Source organism: Leopardus geoffroyi, chromosome B3 (genome assembly GCF_018350155.1).
Source record: "Leopardus geoffroyi isolate Oge1 chromosome B3, O.geoffroyi_Oge1_pat1.0, whole genome shotgun sequence".
In the NCBI taxonomy this organism is placed as follows: Eukaryota; Metazoa; Chordata; class Mammalia; order Carnivora; family Felidae; genus Leopardus; species Leopardus geoffroyi.
In genome coordinates this window covers 61012001-61026367 of record NC_059337.1, presented here as the reverse complement: position 1 = coordinate 61026367, position 14367 = coordinate 61012001, and the positions used below count along the sequence as shown (strand labels likewise).

Here is a 14367-nt window from a genome sequence, read left to right as displayed (position 1 = left end):
CTGTTTCCGATTCTGTGTCTCCCTCTCTCTCTGCCCCTCCCCCGTTCATGCTCTGTCTCTCTCTGTCCCAAAAATAAATAAACGTTGAAAAAAAAAAAAATTAAAAAAAAAAAAATGTTAATCTTGCGGCAAAACCTCTGACCTTTGGACAAGAAAAGAGTATTCGAAGAGAATATTGTCAGCTCCCCAAACAGGCTGAGTTTTTAAATACGTGCTCCCTAATTTCAGGCCACAGTTTTATCCTGTCATTTTGAGTGTACATACAGCACATTTATCCTGTCCGTCTTCAAGCCCTCATTTTACCGGTGTGCAGTATTTGTTAGAAGACCGGTTGCCTCACTTGGCCTTTCTTTGCCTAACCAGCTGACGTAGGTGGCTTCATTGGGAATCCAGAAGCAGAGCTGCTAGTGCGTTGGTACCAGGCCGGAGCCTACCAGCCCTTCTTCCGGGGCCACGCTACCATGAACACCAAGCGGCGGGAGCCATGGCTCTTTGGGGAGGAACACACCCGGCTCATTCGAGAAGCCATCAGACAGCGCTACACCCTCCTGCCCTATTGGTATTCTCTGTTCTACCGGGCACACATGGCTGCCGAACCCGTCATGAGGTAAATAGGCTTCACCAGTTGGGGGCTCCAGCACCCAATCTACACCAGAAAAATCCCCTAGCCATTGGGGAACTCAGTAATTACACAGTGATTTCAAGAGAAAAACCATGTGTTTAATCAGCTGTCAATCAGATTATTGAGCACCCACTGTGAGCAGGGTCAAGGAGTTGAGGTCAAAGAAAAGCCAGATCCCCTAATTCAAGTGTTAATATTTGCTAGAAGACAGAAATAGAGATTTTTTTCAAAGAAAAAGGAAGTGACTATAAGTGAATTCATGGTTTTAACCCACAAGCATCCTCTCATGAAGAGCAACTTACTCTGCTGGTCTTGGAGTCTGTCTTACTCTTAGGGCTAAACCATTCCAAGTTGAAGGTGAACATTTTTTCCTGGCGTATAAATTATATTCTGATTCTATTTTGGAGGCAAGATGTGAAAAACCTACACCAAGGCTTCCAGATCAGCACTTCCTAAACCTGGCTCAGATCAGAATCACCTGGGGGGGAGCTTTTTAAAACTATAGATTTCAAGGCCATACCTCCAGACCTACCAGGAATCTCCTTGGGTAGATCTCAGGATCTGTATTTGTTAGAAGTTTCCCTGGTAATGCTAGACATCAGCCAGAAGGAAAGATTACTGCTTTGTTACTATTCAGTAGGAAAAGGATCTGTTATTACAAAGGCTAGTGAATAAACTAAAAATAAATTTATCTTACAAAAAAAATATCCTTTACTCATGAGGTTGAAAAAAGCATTAGAACCATTAAGCTGATATCCAGATACACAGATATTGAAGATTTTATCTTTATAAGCCCAAAGGCCTCCTAGATAGTTGTGTAAAATAATAAAAAAACAAAACCACACAGCTGTTTCTCAACCCTCCAAAAAACGTTGCCAGCATGAAAACAAGTAAAACCAGTTCTTTTCATTTAATATAGGTAATAATTAAGGATGCATGAAAGGCATTGACAGTATGAAAACATGGCACAGATTTTACATCATCATAAAAATACGGTTTTACACACATTCAATTTGTTCCACACTGAATGTGTTGGGCATTTGGACTTGCCCAAAGCTCTGATTCTGCCTTCAGAGTAGTCAGTGCTCAACAATCGGAAGGAAAAATTGTACTTACCAGAATTCTCAATCTTTCATTGGAACGTTCCAGTGAGTAGATAGGTCTTCCACATTAGAACAATATTTAGTAATCCTAGCAATTGCTCATAAAATCTTAAATCATATGAAAAGAGTCTTGACTCTTTGGCTTTTTCCAATTTCCTTTGAGTAGTTATAAAACTGAAAATATAAGTGATTTAATAGTAATAAAACATTTAGTAATGTTGAGGTAAGAATTTTTTTTTTTCCCCAGGCCTCTATGGATAGAGTTCCCAGAGGAATTAAACACTTTTGGTGTGGAAGATGAATATATGCTAGGTGAGTTCTTATCACTATGATAAATATATTGTAATTATGTTTTTGTTATATTTCCTAGTATAAGAGCACTAAAAAAAAAATCACTAATCTCAAGACAGCCAAAAAATAAAAAGTAATTCTGTCATTAAGATTTTTAGTGTATTGGGGCGCCTGGGTGGCTTAGTCAGTTGGGCGTCTGACTTCAGCTCGGGTTGTGATCTCATGGTTTGTGAGTTCGAGCCACACGTAGGGCTCTGTGCTGACAGCTCGGAGCCTGGAGCCTGCTTCAGATTCTGTGTCTCCCTCTCTCTGTTCCTCCCCCACTCGCACTCTGTCTCTCTCTCTCTCAAAAATAAATAAAGATTAAAAAAAAAAAAAGATTTTTAGTGTATTAATGGAAAGATAGCTCTATTCTGTGGTCATGTTGCACTTCTCATATTGTTAACTTCATATAAATCTATTCTATTTGTGGATGCAATTTCAGGTTCTTGTTCTGGTCCACTTATAAGCTTTATGACACCACTATAGGGAATGGAAGTAGAAAACAGTAGACCAGACTCAGAGGGCTTACTTCATATGCAAAATAGGGTTGTTGATGTTGTTGGCCTCTTCTTTAACAAGGTTTGGCCACCAAATCCACAATAGGGACATTTATCATCTTGGAAATAGGACTCAAGAAACCATGCTCAACAGAGAATTGCCCAAAAGATGAATCCTGTTTCTAAGGAGTGGAAATCCTAAAACACAAAAAGCTTCACGCTCTCTCTCCATTCTTAGGTCTCAGTTTAAATAGCTACTTCCTTGGAGAACATTTCCCTGACCAGAATTGCTTCTAATACCCAATTACACCTAAATTCAGTCAAAGTCAGTCCCTCTTCTTCTTTTTTTTTTTTTTTTAACTAAGAGCTGCCATTTTTTTTTAATTTTTTTTTTTTTTTAACGTTTATCCTTGAGACAGAGACAGAGCAGGAATAGGGGAGAGGCAGAGAGAGAGGGAGACACAGAATCTGAAACAGGCTCCAGGCTCTGAGCAGTCAGCACAGAGCCCGACGCGGGGCTCGAACTCACGGACCGCGAGATCATGACCTGAGCCGAAGTCAGACGTTTAACCGACCAAGCCACCCAGGCGCCCCGTCAGTCCCTCTTATTACATAACTTTCATTCCGTTTTGTGCTTTTGCCTTTTTGGTTTTTGTCCCAACTCTAATTTGTAATTATTTGTTTAATAACTGTCTTTACTGACTGCAGACTCCATGAGGATAGGCATATTGTCTGTCTTATTTGCCACTGTATCTCCAGAGCCTAGCATAATGCCTGGCACTCACCCAGAACTCAATAAATATTTGTAGAATTAAAGAGTGAATTCATAAATGGATGAAGTTTATATACATATGGGGCCATGGTCAAAACAAAATTAATAATCCAGGTTGCCTTTAAGAGAATTCCAGCCTTCCTAATGATAACTGCCCACTGCCCCACTGATACACTCCTATCCATGCTGACCACAGTTCTGGATAACAGTTGTAGGCTCACCGTTTTCAAAGTCACTTACAGCAAACAGTGACGCACTTGGAGAAGTGCAGTAGCTCCTCCAGACTCCTGGCATACAAGCAGCTGTGCACAGGAGACTGTGATGGACTGTGGCAGGGTCCCTCTCTATTACCCTAATATGCCATAAATAGATTAGTGATAATTAAGAATACAGTCCCCCATTTGAGCACTGGTCCCCTCTCCAAAGTGCGTCTCTCTGATGAATCATTGGTTCAATTCACCAAGGTCTCTACTTTCACCAGGTTCATAGTTGAGTGGTCTCTACAACGACAAAAGCACGCAGAGGAGAAGGATGTTTTCAGACTTCTTAGAATGATGTTCAACTTTATTTCTTCTCTGTTTTTCAGGAAGTGCTTTATTGGTTCATCCAGTCACAGAACCAAAAGCCACCACAGTCAGTGTGTTTCTGCCAGGATCAAATGAGGTAAGAATAAATGAGAAACAGCCACATATCTTACATGTCTCATATCTTCTCCCTTCACTCTGATGAATTAGCCCCTGTTAAGACATAGATTTCTGCATCATGTAGTTGGGAAGACAGCCCAAATATCTATAGCAACTGAAGATTCTTGTAAATCGTGACCTCAGAGGTCAAGAAACATAACGAAAGAGTGGGGAGAAAGACGAATAGGTGACAACACCGGGGAGGGTCAGAAGGTTCTTTACCTTCACGCTTTGACTTGTGTAAGTGACTCCTTGTTAACACATGGAGGCTTTGAGTAGGAAGAAATCTTCAGTCTACTAAGAGGTATGAGTGTGTGGGGGGAAACATAAGTAAGAAGAGTTCTGGCCCTATCTAAATCCTAAGTTTTTGGTACTAAAAGCTGTCTCCAGGCACTTGCCAAAGTGGGTAAAAAGTAACAATGGTGACTTCCTTGGTGCCTCCCCCCCGCCCAGCCTCCCAGTTCTTTTATTGGTTATTGTCTTTGATTATTATCACTGTATAAAATACCACCCTGGACGTCTGGAGCCCAGGGCACTGAACCAAGGCAGGACACAGGAAGAGGTGGGAATAGCCCATGGGATGCAGAGCAGAGATCCACAAGCAGTAACAGCAACACCCTCCAGAGACAGACCATGGATGGTGCAAAGGGGCCAGGAGAAGAGGCAGGGCAGAAACTTGGGGCACCAGACCAGGTAAAGAAGGTATGGAATGGAGAGCAAAGAGGAGACAAATCCTGGAGAGAGTCCTTGAGCACTGGAACATCGCCAGAGACCTTTGCAGCCAGGGGGAGGAGGTGTGAAGGTTACCGAACTGATGTGAGACGTCCATGTCAACATATTCCTGGACTGTCAAGGCTTGTGGTGAGGTAGCTGAGCCAGGCCATGCTTAGTGCTCAGTACTGTCGAGTACCGGTGAGGCAATACCATGAAACATCCAGCACTGGCATTCTCTCTCCATCCAGCTTTACCGGTGGGGTTGCTGTATTCGTTTCCTGAGGCCACTGTAACAAATTACCACAAATCTGGTGGCTTAACATAGCAAAAATTTATTCTCTCCCAGTTCTGAAGGCTTGAAGCCCCACATCAAGGTGTCAGCAGGGCTGGTTCCTCCTGGAGGTCCTGAAGGAGAATCTATTCCATGACTCTCTCCTCGTTTCTGGTGGCTGCCTGCAGTTCTTGTGGTTCCTAGCTTTGTAGCCACAGCACATCACTTAATATATGCCACCATTGTCACGGCACCTTCTCCTCTGTGCGACTGTGTCTCCTCTTCTGTCTCTCATATGAGGACCCTTGAGATGACATTTAGGACCCACCTGGATAATCCCAGATAATCTCCTACTCCCAAAATCAAATGTGTTACCACAGGAAGGAATATTCACTCCTAGGGATTAGGAAGTACATACACCTTTTTGAGGGGCCACCATTCAGCCCACTATGTTTGTCATTATTGGTATGGCAATACCCTGGCTCTTCTCCAGAATGTTCATGAATTATGTTCTTTCCTCTTGGTTTCTCCAGTAATTTGCAGTTCTGAAGATGAGGGCTCTTTACAAAGGATCCCCCTGAGTAAACAACAACAGCTAAATAAATTGTTCTGCCAAGCACTTCTGCCAAGAGTTTTGCAATTCGATTTTAATAAAGCAACAGCCTCGGGGCTCCTGGGTGGCTCAGTCGGTTGAGCATCCGACTTCGGCTCAGGTCATGATCTCACAGTCCGTGAGTTCGAGCCCCGCGTCCGGCTCTGTGCTGACAGATCAGAGCCTGGAGCCTGTTTCAGATTCTGTGTCTCCCTCTCTCTCTGACCCTCCCCTGTTCATGCTCTGTCTCTCTCTGTCTCAAAAATAAATAAACGTTAAAAAAAATAATAAAAAAATAAATAAAGCAACAGCCTCCTGTTAAGAGGAACTAGGTCCCTCATGACTTAGCCACAAATTAATTTTTTTATTAATTTTTTAACTAATAAAACATGTTCTTAATGATCTATCATCATTGCAAGCACATCGTTGTGACTGTGTAACATATTCCTTCAACGTCATTTCCCAGAGTGTTCTATGATTGTTTCTCTCATTACATCTTCACAGACCCTGGATAGGAGAGCCAAGCCCTTGACCTCATCGGTCAGCTAGTATAACATCGCACTGTGCAAGGGGGCTACCTAACGTCCCTTGTTGTCACTTTTCCTCATATTTCTAGATGGCCCATTCCCTCTACTTAAAGTCTTTGCTCAAATAGCTTTTTCTCAGTGAGGTCTTCTCTGACCACCTAGTTAAGATTACAGATCACTCCCACTGACCCTGGTACTGTCCAGCCTGTCTTCATCCTTCATTTTTCCCACAGAACCTGCCACCTTTAACATACTAGATATTTACTTACATGTTTTGTTTATTATCTTCCTCTCCCATTAGAATGTTAGCTTCTTAAGGGCGGTGATTTTCATCTGTTATGTTCACTCTATATCCTCAGCATCTAGATGGGTATCTGATGGGTAGAAGGCCTTTAGTAAGTACTTAGTGAGGAGCTTGGTGACTGAGCACTAGGTCTGATCTACATGGTACTTTATACCAGTTTACCCTTCCTAGGCTGGGGATGTTTGTATATATTACCAGAGCACATACTCTATACCCCTTATTCTAATTAGTTCCGGAAATGACAGACAGGTAATTCCAAAATCTTATTTAAGCCAGTTTTTGGGGTTTTTTTGTTTTGTTTTGTTTTGTTTTGTTTTGTTTTGTTTTACCTTTCACTCCCACCACTCTTTATCTAAAGGTACTGGAATTTGCCAAAGAAAGACATTATAAGAAAAGAAAGCTAAGACAATATCCCTCATAAACACAGATGCAGAAATCCTTGACAAAACATTAGCAAATTGAATCCAGCCAAGGATAATACATAGAGACAATCCAGTTGAATTAAGAGTTCCCTGTAGCTGAGGATGGTCAAGTCACAGCCCTCTCACAGTCACAGCAGGACGGTGACAGAGTCAACAGTGCAGCTATATAAAGGACGTGGTAATCCCAGGAGGTGAACTTGCGAAACAGACTCCTTGGCTGCCAGAAATTATACGGCTAGAAGAGAGAAAAAGAGGTTTTTGTTTCCACGCTGCTGCTGCTGGGATCTTAAGGATTTTATTCCATCAAATTACTTTGTAGGACCTTCTTGTTAACTTCAGCAACTAAACCCCCTTGATGAGGATCCCAGATAAGAATTTGAACCTTATCAGTGAATCGTACTCTGCTTTAAAAAAAAAATGATATCATAGTAGCAATCCAAGTTTCCACTTGCCTTTCTCCAAAACCTGTTTCCTTCTCTGACACTTTCCTTTTCTCCCACTCATTTATAATTTATTTGCTTGCACTGTGCTTTTCTTCGTTATTGCTTTTCCTTTATTCCATCGTCTTTTTTACTGCTACACACAGTAAGTTTATAAGACGACCAAATTATAAAATCCATGACAGCAGGAACTCTGTCTTTCTGTTCACTCACATATGCCTAGCAGTGCTGGGCATGTGGCAGATTGTTCGATAAATAACTTTTGGATGGACAGATGGACAAATAAGTGGCCTTTCAGTCAACTTAATCTATCACGGTACTAGGTTAGTCTTTTGGGACCTTCTTAAAAGCATATGTTCTTCCTAACTTCTACTCCCGATTTTTTAAAAATTGTGCCTATTTTTTTTTTTTAGCTTTCTGGGTATTTGAAATCCAGATAAATGGATGTTTTACTGAATAATGAAATTGTGAGCAGAGTTGCTCATATACTCTCTCTCATTAGGATCTGTTCCTTTTCAGGTCTGGTATGACTCTAAAACGGGTACTTATTGGGAAGGAGCATGTACTGTGAAGATCCCAGTAACTTTGGACACTGTAAGTTGTTTTCAGGCTGTAATTTTTACCTACTGTGCTCCATCAGTCTGCTTGGACTGCGGTGATAAAACCCCATAGACTGGGTGGCTTAACCAACAGAAGTTGGTTTTCTCACAGTTTGGGAGGCCAGATGTTCCAGATTAACGGGCCAACCAATTCATTTCCTGCTGAGGACTCTCTTCCTGGCATGTACACAGCCTCCTTCTTTCTGTGTCCTCACATGGCAGAGGGAGAGCGTGCACTCTTTGGTGCCTCTTCTTATAGACACTAGTCCTATCAGATCAGGGCCTCACTTTTTGGCCTCATTTAACCTTAATTACCTCTTTAAAGGTCCTGTTCCCAAATACAGTCACATTGGTGGTTGGGGCTTCAACATACGAATCTTGTCGGGACACAGACATTCAGTCCATAACATGTGCCTGCATAGCGAGAACCAAGGACATAGTGTTCTGCATAACAACACTTATAGAGAGAGTCAAAAAGCAGATTAATGGTTGCATAAGGATGGGGCAGAGAGAGGGCTTGGGAGCAATGGGGAATGACTGCTAATGGGTACAGAGTTTCTTTTTAGGGTGATGAAAATGTTTCAAACTTGATTGTGGTGATGGGTACATGACTCTCAATATGCTAAAAAACATTGAATTGTACATTTTAAGTGGTTGAATCATATGGCATGTAAATTATGCCAATAAAGCTGTTAAAATGTGAGAAAAAAGAATAAACATATAGCCTGGTCTCACGGTATGAAACATCAAGGACAAACAATTCTTCCCCATATATTTACATTTGTATGTGTAAGAAAAACAGTAACACTGAAAATGGAGTAAAAATCCCAGTCACCACACACACCATATGGAATGTCTTTCTACCAGACCAAGTCACAAAACATGAGTTTTCAGTTGTAACCCTGGACCTCTAGGTGCAAGGAAGGCTGTCAGTTTCGATGTTGGAATCACAGGGGCCCATCCCACCTGAACTTGTGAAGGGGAGTTTGCTCTTGCAGCTAAATCACAACCACTACTGCAGGCCCTGTGTTAAGTAGTGTTAAGAGTAAGCAACATTTATTGATGTTGTTTTTTGAAAGCTGTCATCAGCAGTATGAACTCCATAATAAAATGATTTCAAATTTCAACTTTCAGATCTAGAAGAGACTTTAACGTTCATCGACTTGAGTCTCTCATGCTTACAGAGGAAGAACCTGAGTTCAGAGAAGTTAAATTACTTGTCCAGGCTTATGGCTAGATTTTGGCAGAACTGAGAGAAGAACCCAGGCCAGCCGCACTCCCACTTCAGAGCCCATTCTGTACTAACCTACTACCTCGGTCTTTGAGAAAAGAAAAGATGAAGTGATGGGCTGATGAGGGTGGGGAGATAAATGCACTTTACTCCTCGCTGCCAACTGTGAGTCAGGCAGAGGGTGGACATCTTATCTACTCCACCCTCACACCCAACTTCATCTGTATTTGTGTACTTTTCTCCCTCTGGTACTTTACTCAGTGAAGTACAAGCCCCCATGTGATCTAGGGAGCTTCCTTACAGAGGACTGTATGGGGAGGCAGGAGACCTCCTGGGCTTTCTGTGCTGGGAATGCCACTCCAAAAGAACCATAGGTATGGGCCATGTCTATAACACTGTTGTTAGAGTCAGTTAATGTGCTTTTGGGGTTTCTATAACAGAAGTTTCACAAATTTACTCTCAGAATTGAGTCAGGCATCCTGGTGACTCAGGAAAGCAGGGAGCAGGAAGGGTATGGACTCTAGTGAGTAAGGACAAAGTCATCTCCCTGAAACCAAGAAACTATAATTTTTTATAGGCACACGTACATACATGTGGGCCTACTTACACAGGCAGAAAAACTCACTCCTTAGCAGGGCCCTGGTGAAACATGTGTATTATGTTGACAAGCAAATTAAAAATACAAAACAGGAACTACTGATAGGATAGGCAGAAGAGGTAACAAATTGATGAAGGGTGAGAAGTTTCCCTAAGAATTAAAAAATAGACCATTTTTTTTTTAGTGTTTGAACTCTTCCTTTTAATGCCAGGGCTTCCATATTTTCCATCTCTGTGCTCACAAATTTACTTTGCTTTTGAGTCTATACTTGTAAAGAATGTGAATCTTAGAGCACCTGGGTGGCTCAGTCGGTTAAGTGCCTGACTTCAGCTCAGGCCACGATCTCACAATTCATGGGTTTGAGCCCCATTATCGGGCTCTGGAGCCTGGAGCCTGCTTCAGATTCTGTGTCTCCTCTCTCTGCCCCTCCCCCACTCGTGCTTTGTCTCACTCTGTCTCTCAAAAATAACTAAATGTTGTAAAAAAATTTTTAAAAAGAATGTGAGTCTTGGGGCGCCTGGGTGGCGCAGTCGGTTAAGCGTCCAACTTCAGCCAGGTCACGATCTCGCAGTCCGTGAGTTCGAGCCCCGCGTCGGGCTCTGGGCTGATGGCTCAGAGCCTGGAGCCTGTTTCCCATTCTGTGTCTCCCTCTCTCTCTGCCCCTCCCCCGTTCATGCTCTGTCTCTCTCTGTCCCCCCAAAAATAAATAAACGTTGAAAAAAAAAATTAAAAAAAAAAAAAAAAAAAAAAGAATGTGAGTCTTGTACCATGAAGTATTTTTAGATTCTACTTTGAGATTGCCTTTTACAAATGCTCCTTCCCCAAGAGTATTGTTCTGTTATAGATACCAGTGTTTCAACGAGGTGGAAGTATAGTGCCCATAAAGACAACTATAGGAAAATCCACAGGCTACATGACTGATTCCCCATATGGACTCCGGGTGGCTCTCAGCACTAAGGTATTTGGAAAATGTTACCTTCACACAACTCATTCGTTACTACTTTATCTCTTTACAGGAGTAGTAGCCTTCTGAGTATGTGGTAGTATTTAAAAATGATACACCCCAGTTAGTTATGGAATGGGTGTTTCTGATGTTTCGAAACATTTCAGGTTCACTGTCCAGCTTGTCTGACTTTCATGGAATTGTACTTAAGAGAACCCTGAGAACTAGAAATGTTAGCAATTTCCTCTGGAGCATCATGACCTTGGTGCTCTGCAGCTTGGCCTTGATTACCACTGGACTAAATGCTCACTGGGCATAGCCTGCCACATGGATTAGCCCTAAAATTCAGTCTCCTCTAAGAGGGTACCTGTATCTATGCAACATTTCAGCAACACCGACCCCACACAATGACTTTTGTTCTCATCAGATGGCTTAAACAACTAAAATTTCCTGGGGTAAAGCTTAGAAGGACCCAGAATTTGTATGTCCTTTTCAGAAGATCTTTTGAGCCAAATGAACCCTATAGCAGATTCCTTTCTTATCCTTTTGCCCAAATACACTTCCAACACAAATTCTTACTCTTGCACAAATATTATAAAATAATTAAACTTTATTTTTCTTACATCTTTCTTTTCCATCTACTTCACTTAGACATGTCTTCTTGGACCAAACTATGAGTCTCAGACCACAGAATAAATACAAGAGACTCGAGATCCATAGCACATCAAACATTGTCAATAACAATAAACTGCCATATGGAGTGCTGTGACATTGTTTGACATGCCAAAGGGGTCCTCCTACTGAAACGAAGAAGGAACTTCCATTGTCTAAATGGAGGGTTTCTAAAGATAGTTGATCTCCTCCATTATATACTACATTTTTTTTAGCTTCGTTTTATTGCGTGAACTTTTCTTGACCTGTCGTCTCATTTTAAGATACTATTTTCAAAGAAGCCACCTGTGCCACTGACCATATTTCGTAGTTTAAATTTTTTTCAGCAAGGTCTCTTTGTGCTCCTCTTATGTGACTTCCTTATTCATATTAATTCACCAATGGGCACTGAATGTATATATTTGTATGACTACATTGTGCAGCTTGAATAGTAAGCTTTTGTTTAATAAAATTTTTCACAGATTTTTTAATCCCTCTAGTGGGTGACATACCTTTCCTAGTAAGCTATTATATAAGCAGATTCTCTCCCTATGATTCACTCTCCAGGGTTCTGCCGTGGGTGAACTCTATCTCGACGATGGCCATTCATTCCAGTACCTCCACCAGAAGCAATTCTTGCATAGGAAGTTTTCATTCTTGTCAGGTGTTTTGACCAACAGGTAATAGCAGCTAAAAAGCTGTGTGCTTTCTTAAATAAATTACGCTATCCTCAAAAGCACAGCTGTTGTTTTAAGGTGCTATTTAAAGAAAGTAATGATGAAGGCCATTTGTGGAGTATTTTTCTTTTCTTTTTTTTTTAGCTTCACTAAGATATAATTGACAAATAAAAATGTAATGTATTTAGAGTGTACAAGATGGTGATTTGCGGTATGTATATACTGTAAAAGGATTCCCACCATCAAGTTAATTAACTCACCCGTCACCTCACATATTTACCTTTTTTGGTTTGTTTGTTGTTTTGTTCTGTTTTAGTGAGAACACTTAAGTTCTACTCTCTTGGCAAATTTCAATTATAGAATATAGTATTGTCAACTATGGTCACCATCTTATATGTTAGATCCTGAGACCTTATTCATCTTATAACTGAAAGTTTGTACCCTTTAACCAGCCTCTCTTTCCATTTGCAAATAGAAACAATTTTACTACTTCCTTTCCAATTTGGATGCCTTTTATTTCTTTTTCTTGCCTAATTGCTCTACCTCGGGTGTCCAGTACTATGTTGAACAAAAATGGTGAGGAGTCGGCATCCTTGTCTTCTTTCTGATCTCGTTTCAGCTTTTCTCCGCTGAGTATGATGTTAGCTGTGCACTTGTCAAAACAGCTTTTATTATGTTGAGATACATTCATTCTACACTCAATTTGTTGAGAATTTTTATCATGAAAAGCTGTTGAAATTTTTTCCAATGCTTTTTCTATATCTACTGAAATAATCATATTATTTTTATCCTTCTTTTGTTAATGTACCGTATCACATTTATTGACTTGCCAATGTTGAAGCATCTCTGTATCCCAGGAATAAATCCCACTTCATCATGGTGTATGATCCTTTGTTGAGGAATTCTGCATCTGTGTTCATCAAGGATATTGGTCTGTCATTTTCTTTTCTTATAAGTATCCTTGCTAGCTTTGGTAGTGTTACACTCTTTGGAAGAGTTTGAAAAGGACTGATAATTCTTTAAATGTTTGATGGAATTCAATAGCAAAGCCATCTGGTCCTGGATTTATCTTTGTTGGCAGTCTTTTATTACTGATTCACTATCCTTACTAGTAATTGACCTGTTCAGATTTTCTATTTCTTCATGATTCAGTATTGGTAGCTTGTATGTTTCTAGGAATTTATCCATTTCTTCTTATCCACTTTACTGGTGTGTAATTATTCCTAGTAGTTTCTTATGATCCTTAGTGTTTCTGAAGTATCAAATGTAACGTCTCCTCTTTCATTTCTTATTTTATTTATTTATAATTTATAATTTTTATCTTATTTATTTATAATTTATAATTTATTTTATTTATTTATTTATTTAAATTCTAGTATAGTTAACATATAGTGATATGTTAGTTTCTGATTGTACTTACTTGACTCCTCTTTTTGTTGGTGAGTCTAGCTAAAGATTTGTCTATTTTGTTTGTGTTTATTTTTCTAATGTAAGTAATCTCTACATCCAAGGTGAAGCTCAAACTCACAACCCCAAAATCAAGAGTCACATGCTTTACTGACTGAGCCAGCCAGGTGCCCCAGCTTATTTATTTGTTTTTTAATTATCTCTTAGTTTCATTGACCTAATGTTGTCTTCTTAGCCTCTGTTCCATTTATTTTCACTCTGACCTTTGTTATTTCCTTCCTCCTACATTCTTTGGGCTTCCTTTGTTCTTCTTTTTATAGTTCCTTGAGGTGTAAAGTTAGATTGTTTATTTAAGGTCTTTTCTTTTTCTTAATGTAGGCGTTTATTACTATAAGCTCCCCTCTTAGAATTGCTTTTGTTGCATCTTGTAAGTTTTGATATGTTGTGTTTCCATTTTACTTTGTCTAAGATACTTTATTTCCCTTTTGATTTCTCTTTGACACATTGTTTAGGAGCATGTTATTTAATCTCCCAAGTATTTGTGACTTTTCCAGTTTTATTCTTGTGATTGATTTCTACTCTCCTACTATTAGGGTTAGAAAAGATGCTTGATATAATTTCAGTCTTTTTAAATTTGTTAAGACTTATTTTGTAGTCTAACATATGATCTATCCTGGAGAATGTTCCATGTGTGCTTGGGAAGAATATGTATTTTGCTGCTACTGAATGGAATGTTCTATATATATCTATTAAGTCTATTTGGTCTAACATGTAGTTTAAGTCCATGTTTTCCTTATTGGTTTTCTGTCTGGATGATCTATCCATAGTTGAAAGTGGGGCACTGAAGTCCCCTGCTATTACTGTATTGCTGTCTATTTCAACCTTCAGATCTACTAATATTTGCTTTATATATTTAGGTGTTCTGATAGCGGGTGCATAAATATTTACAAATGTTATAACCTCTTAGTGAATTGACTCTTT

General features: G+C 40.1%; 1 protein-coding gene across 14 annotated transcripts in view; it reads left to right on the top strand.

Moving 5' to 3' along the window:
- The window catches only part of GANC (glucosidase alpha, neutral C), a 75222-nt gene that overhangs the window by 57331 nt on the left and 3524 nt on the right, over nt 1–14367 (top strand). For 13 of the 14 annotated variants that reach the window (XM_045448059.1, XM_045448065.1, XM_045448060.1 and 10 more), the window contains 6 exons: nt 364–607; nt 1973–2037; nt 3914–3990; nt 7800–7874; nt 10553–10666; nt 11870–11982. In XM_045448059.1, the coding sequence (XP_045304015.1) occupies nt 364–607; nt 1973–2037; nt 3914–3990; nt 7800–7874; nt 10553–10666; nt 11870–11982 (688 nt within the window). The remainder of the gene's footprint in view (nt 1–363; nt 608–1972; nt 2038–3913; nt 3991–7799; nt 7875–10552; nt 10667–11869; nt 11983–14367) is intronic. The other variant, XR_006704089.1, reaches the window with a different exon arrangement.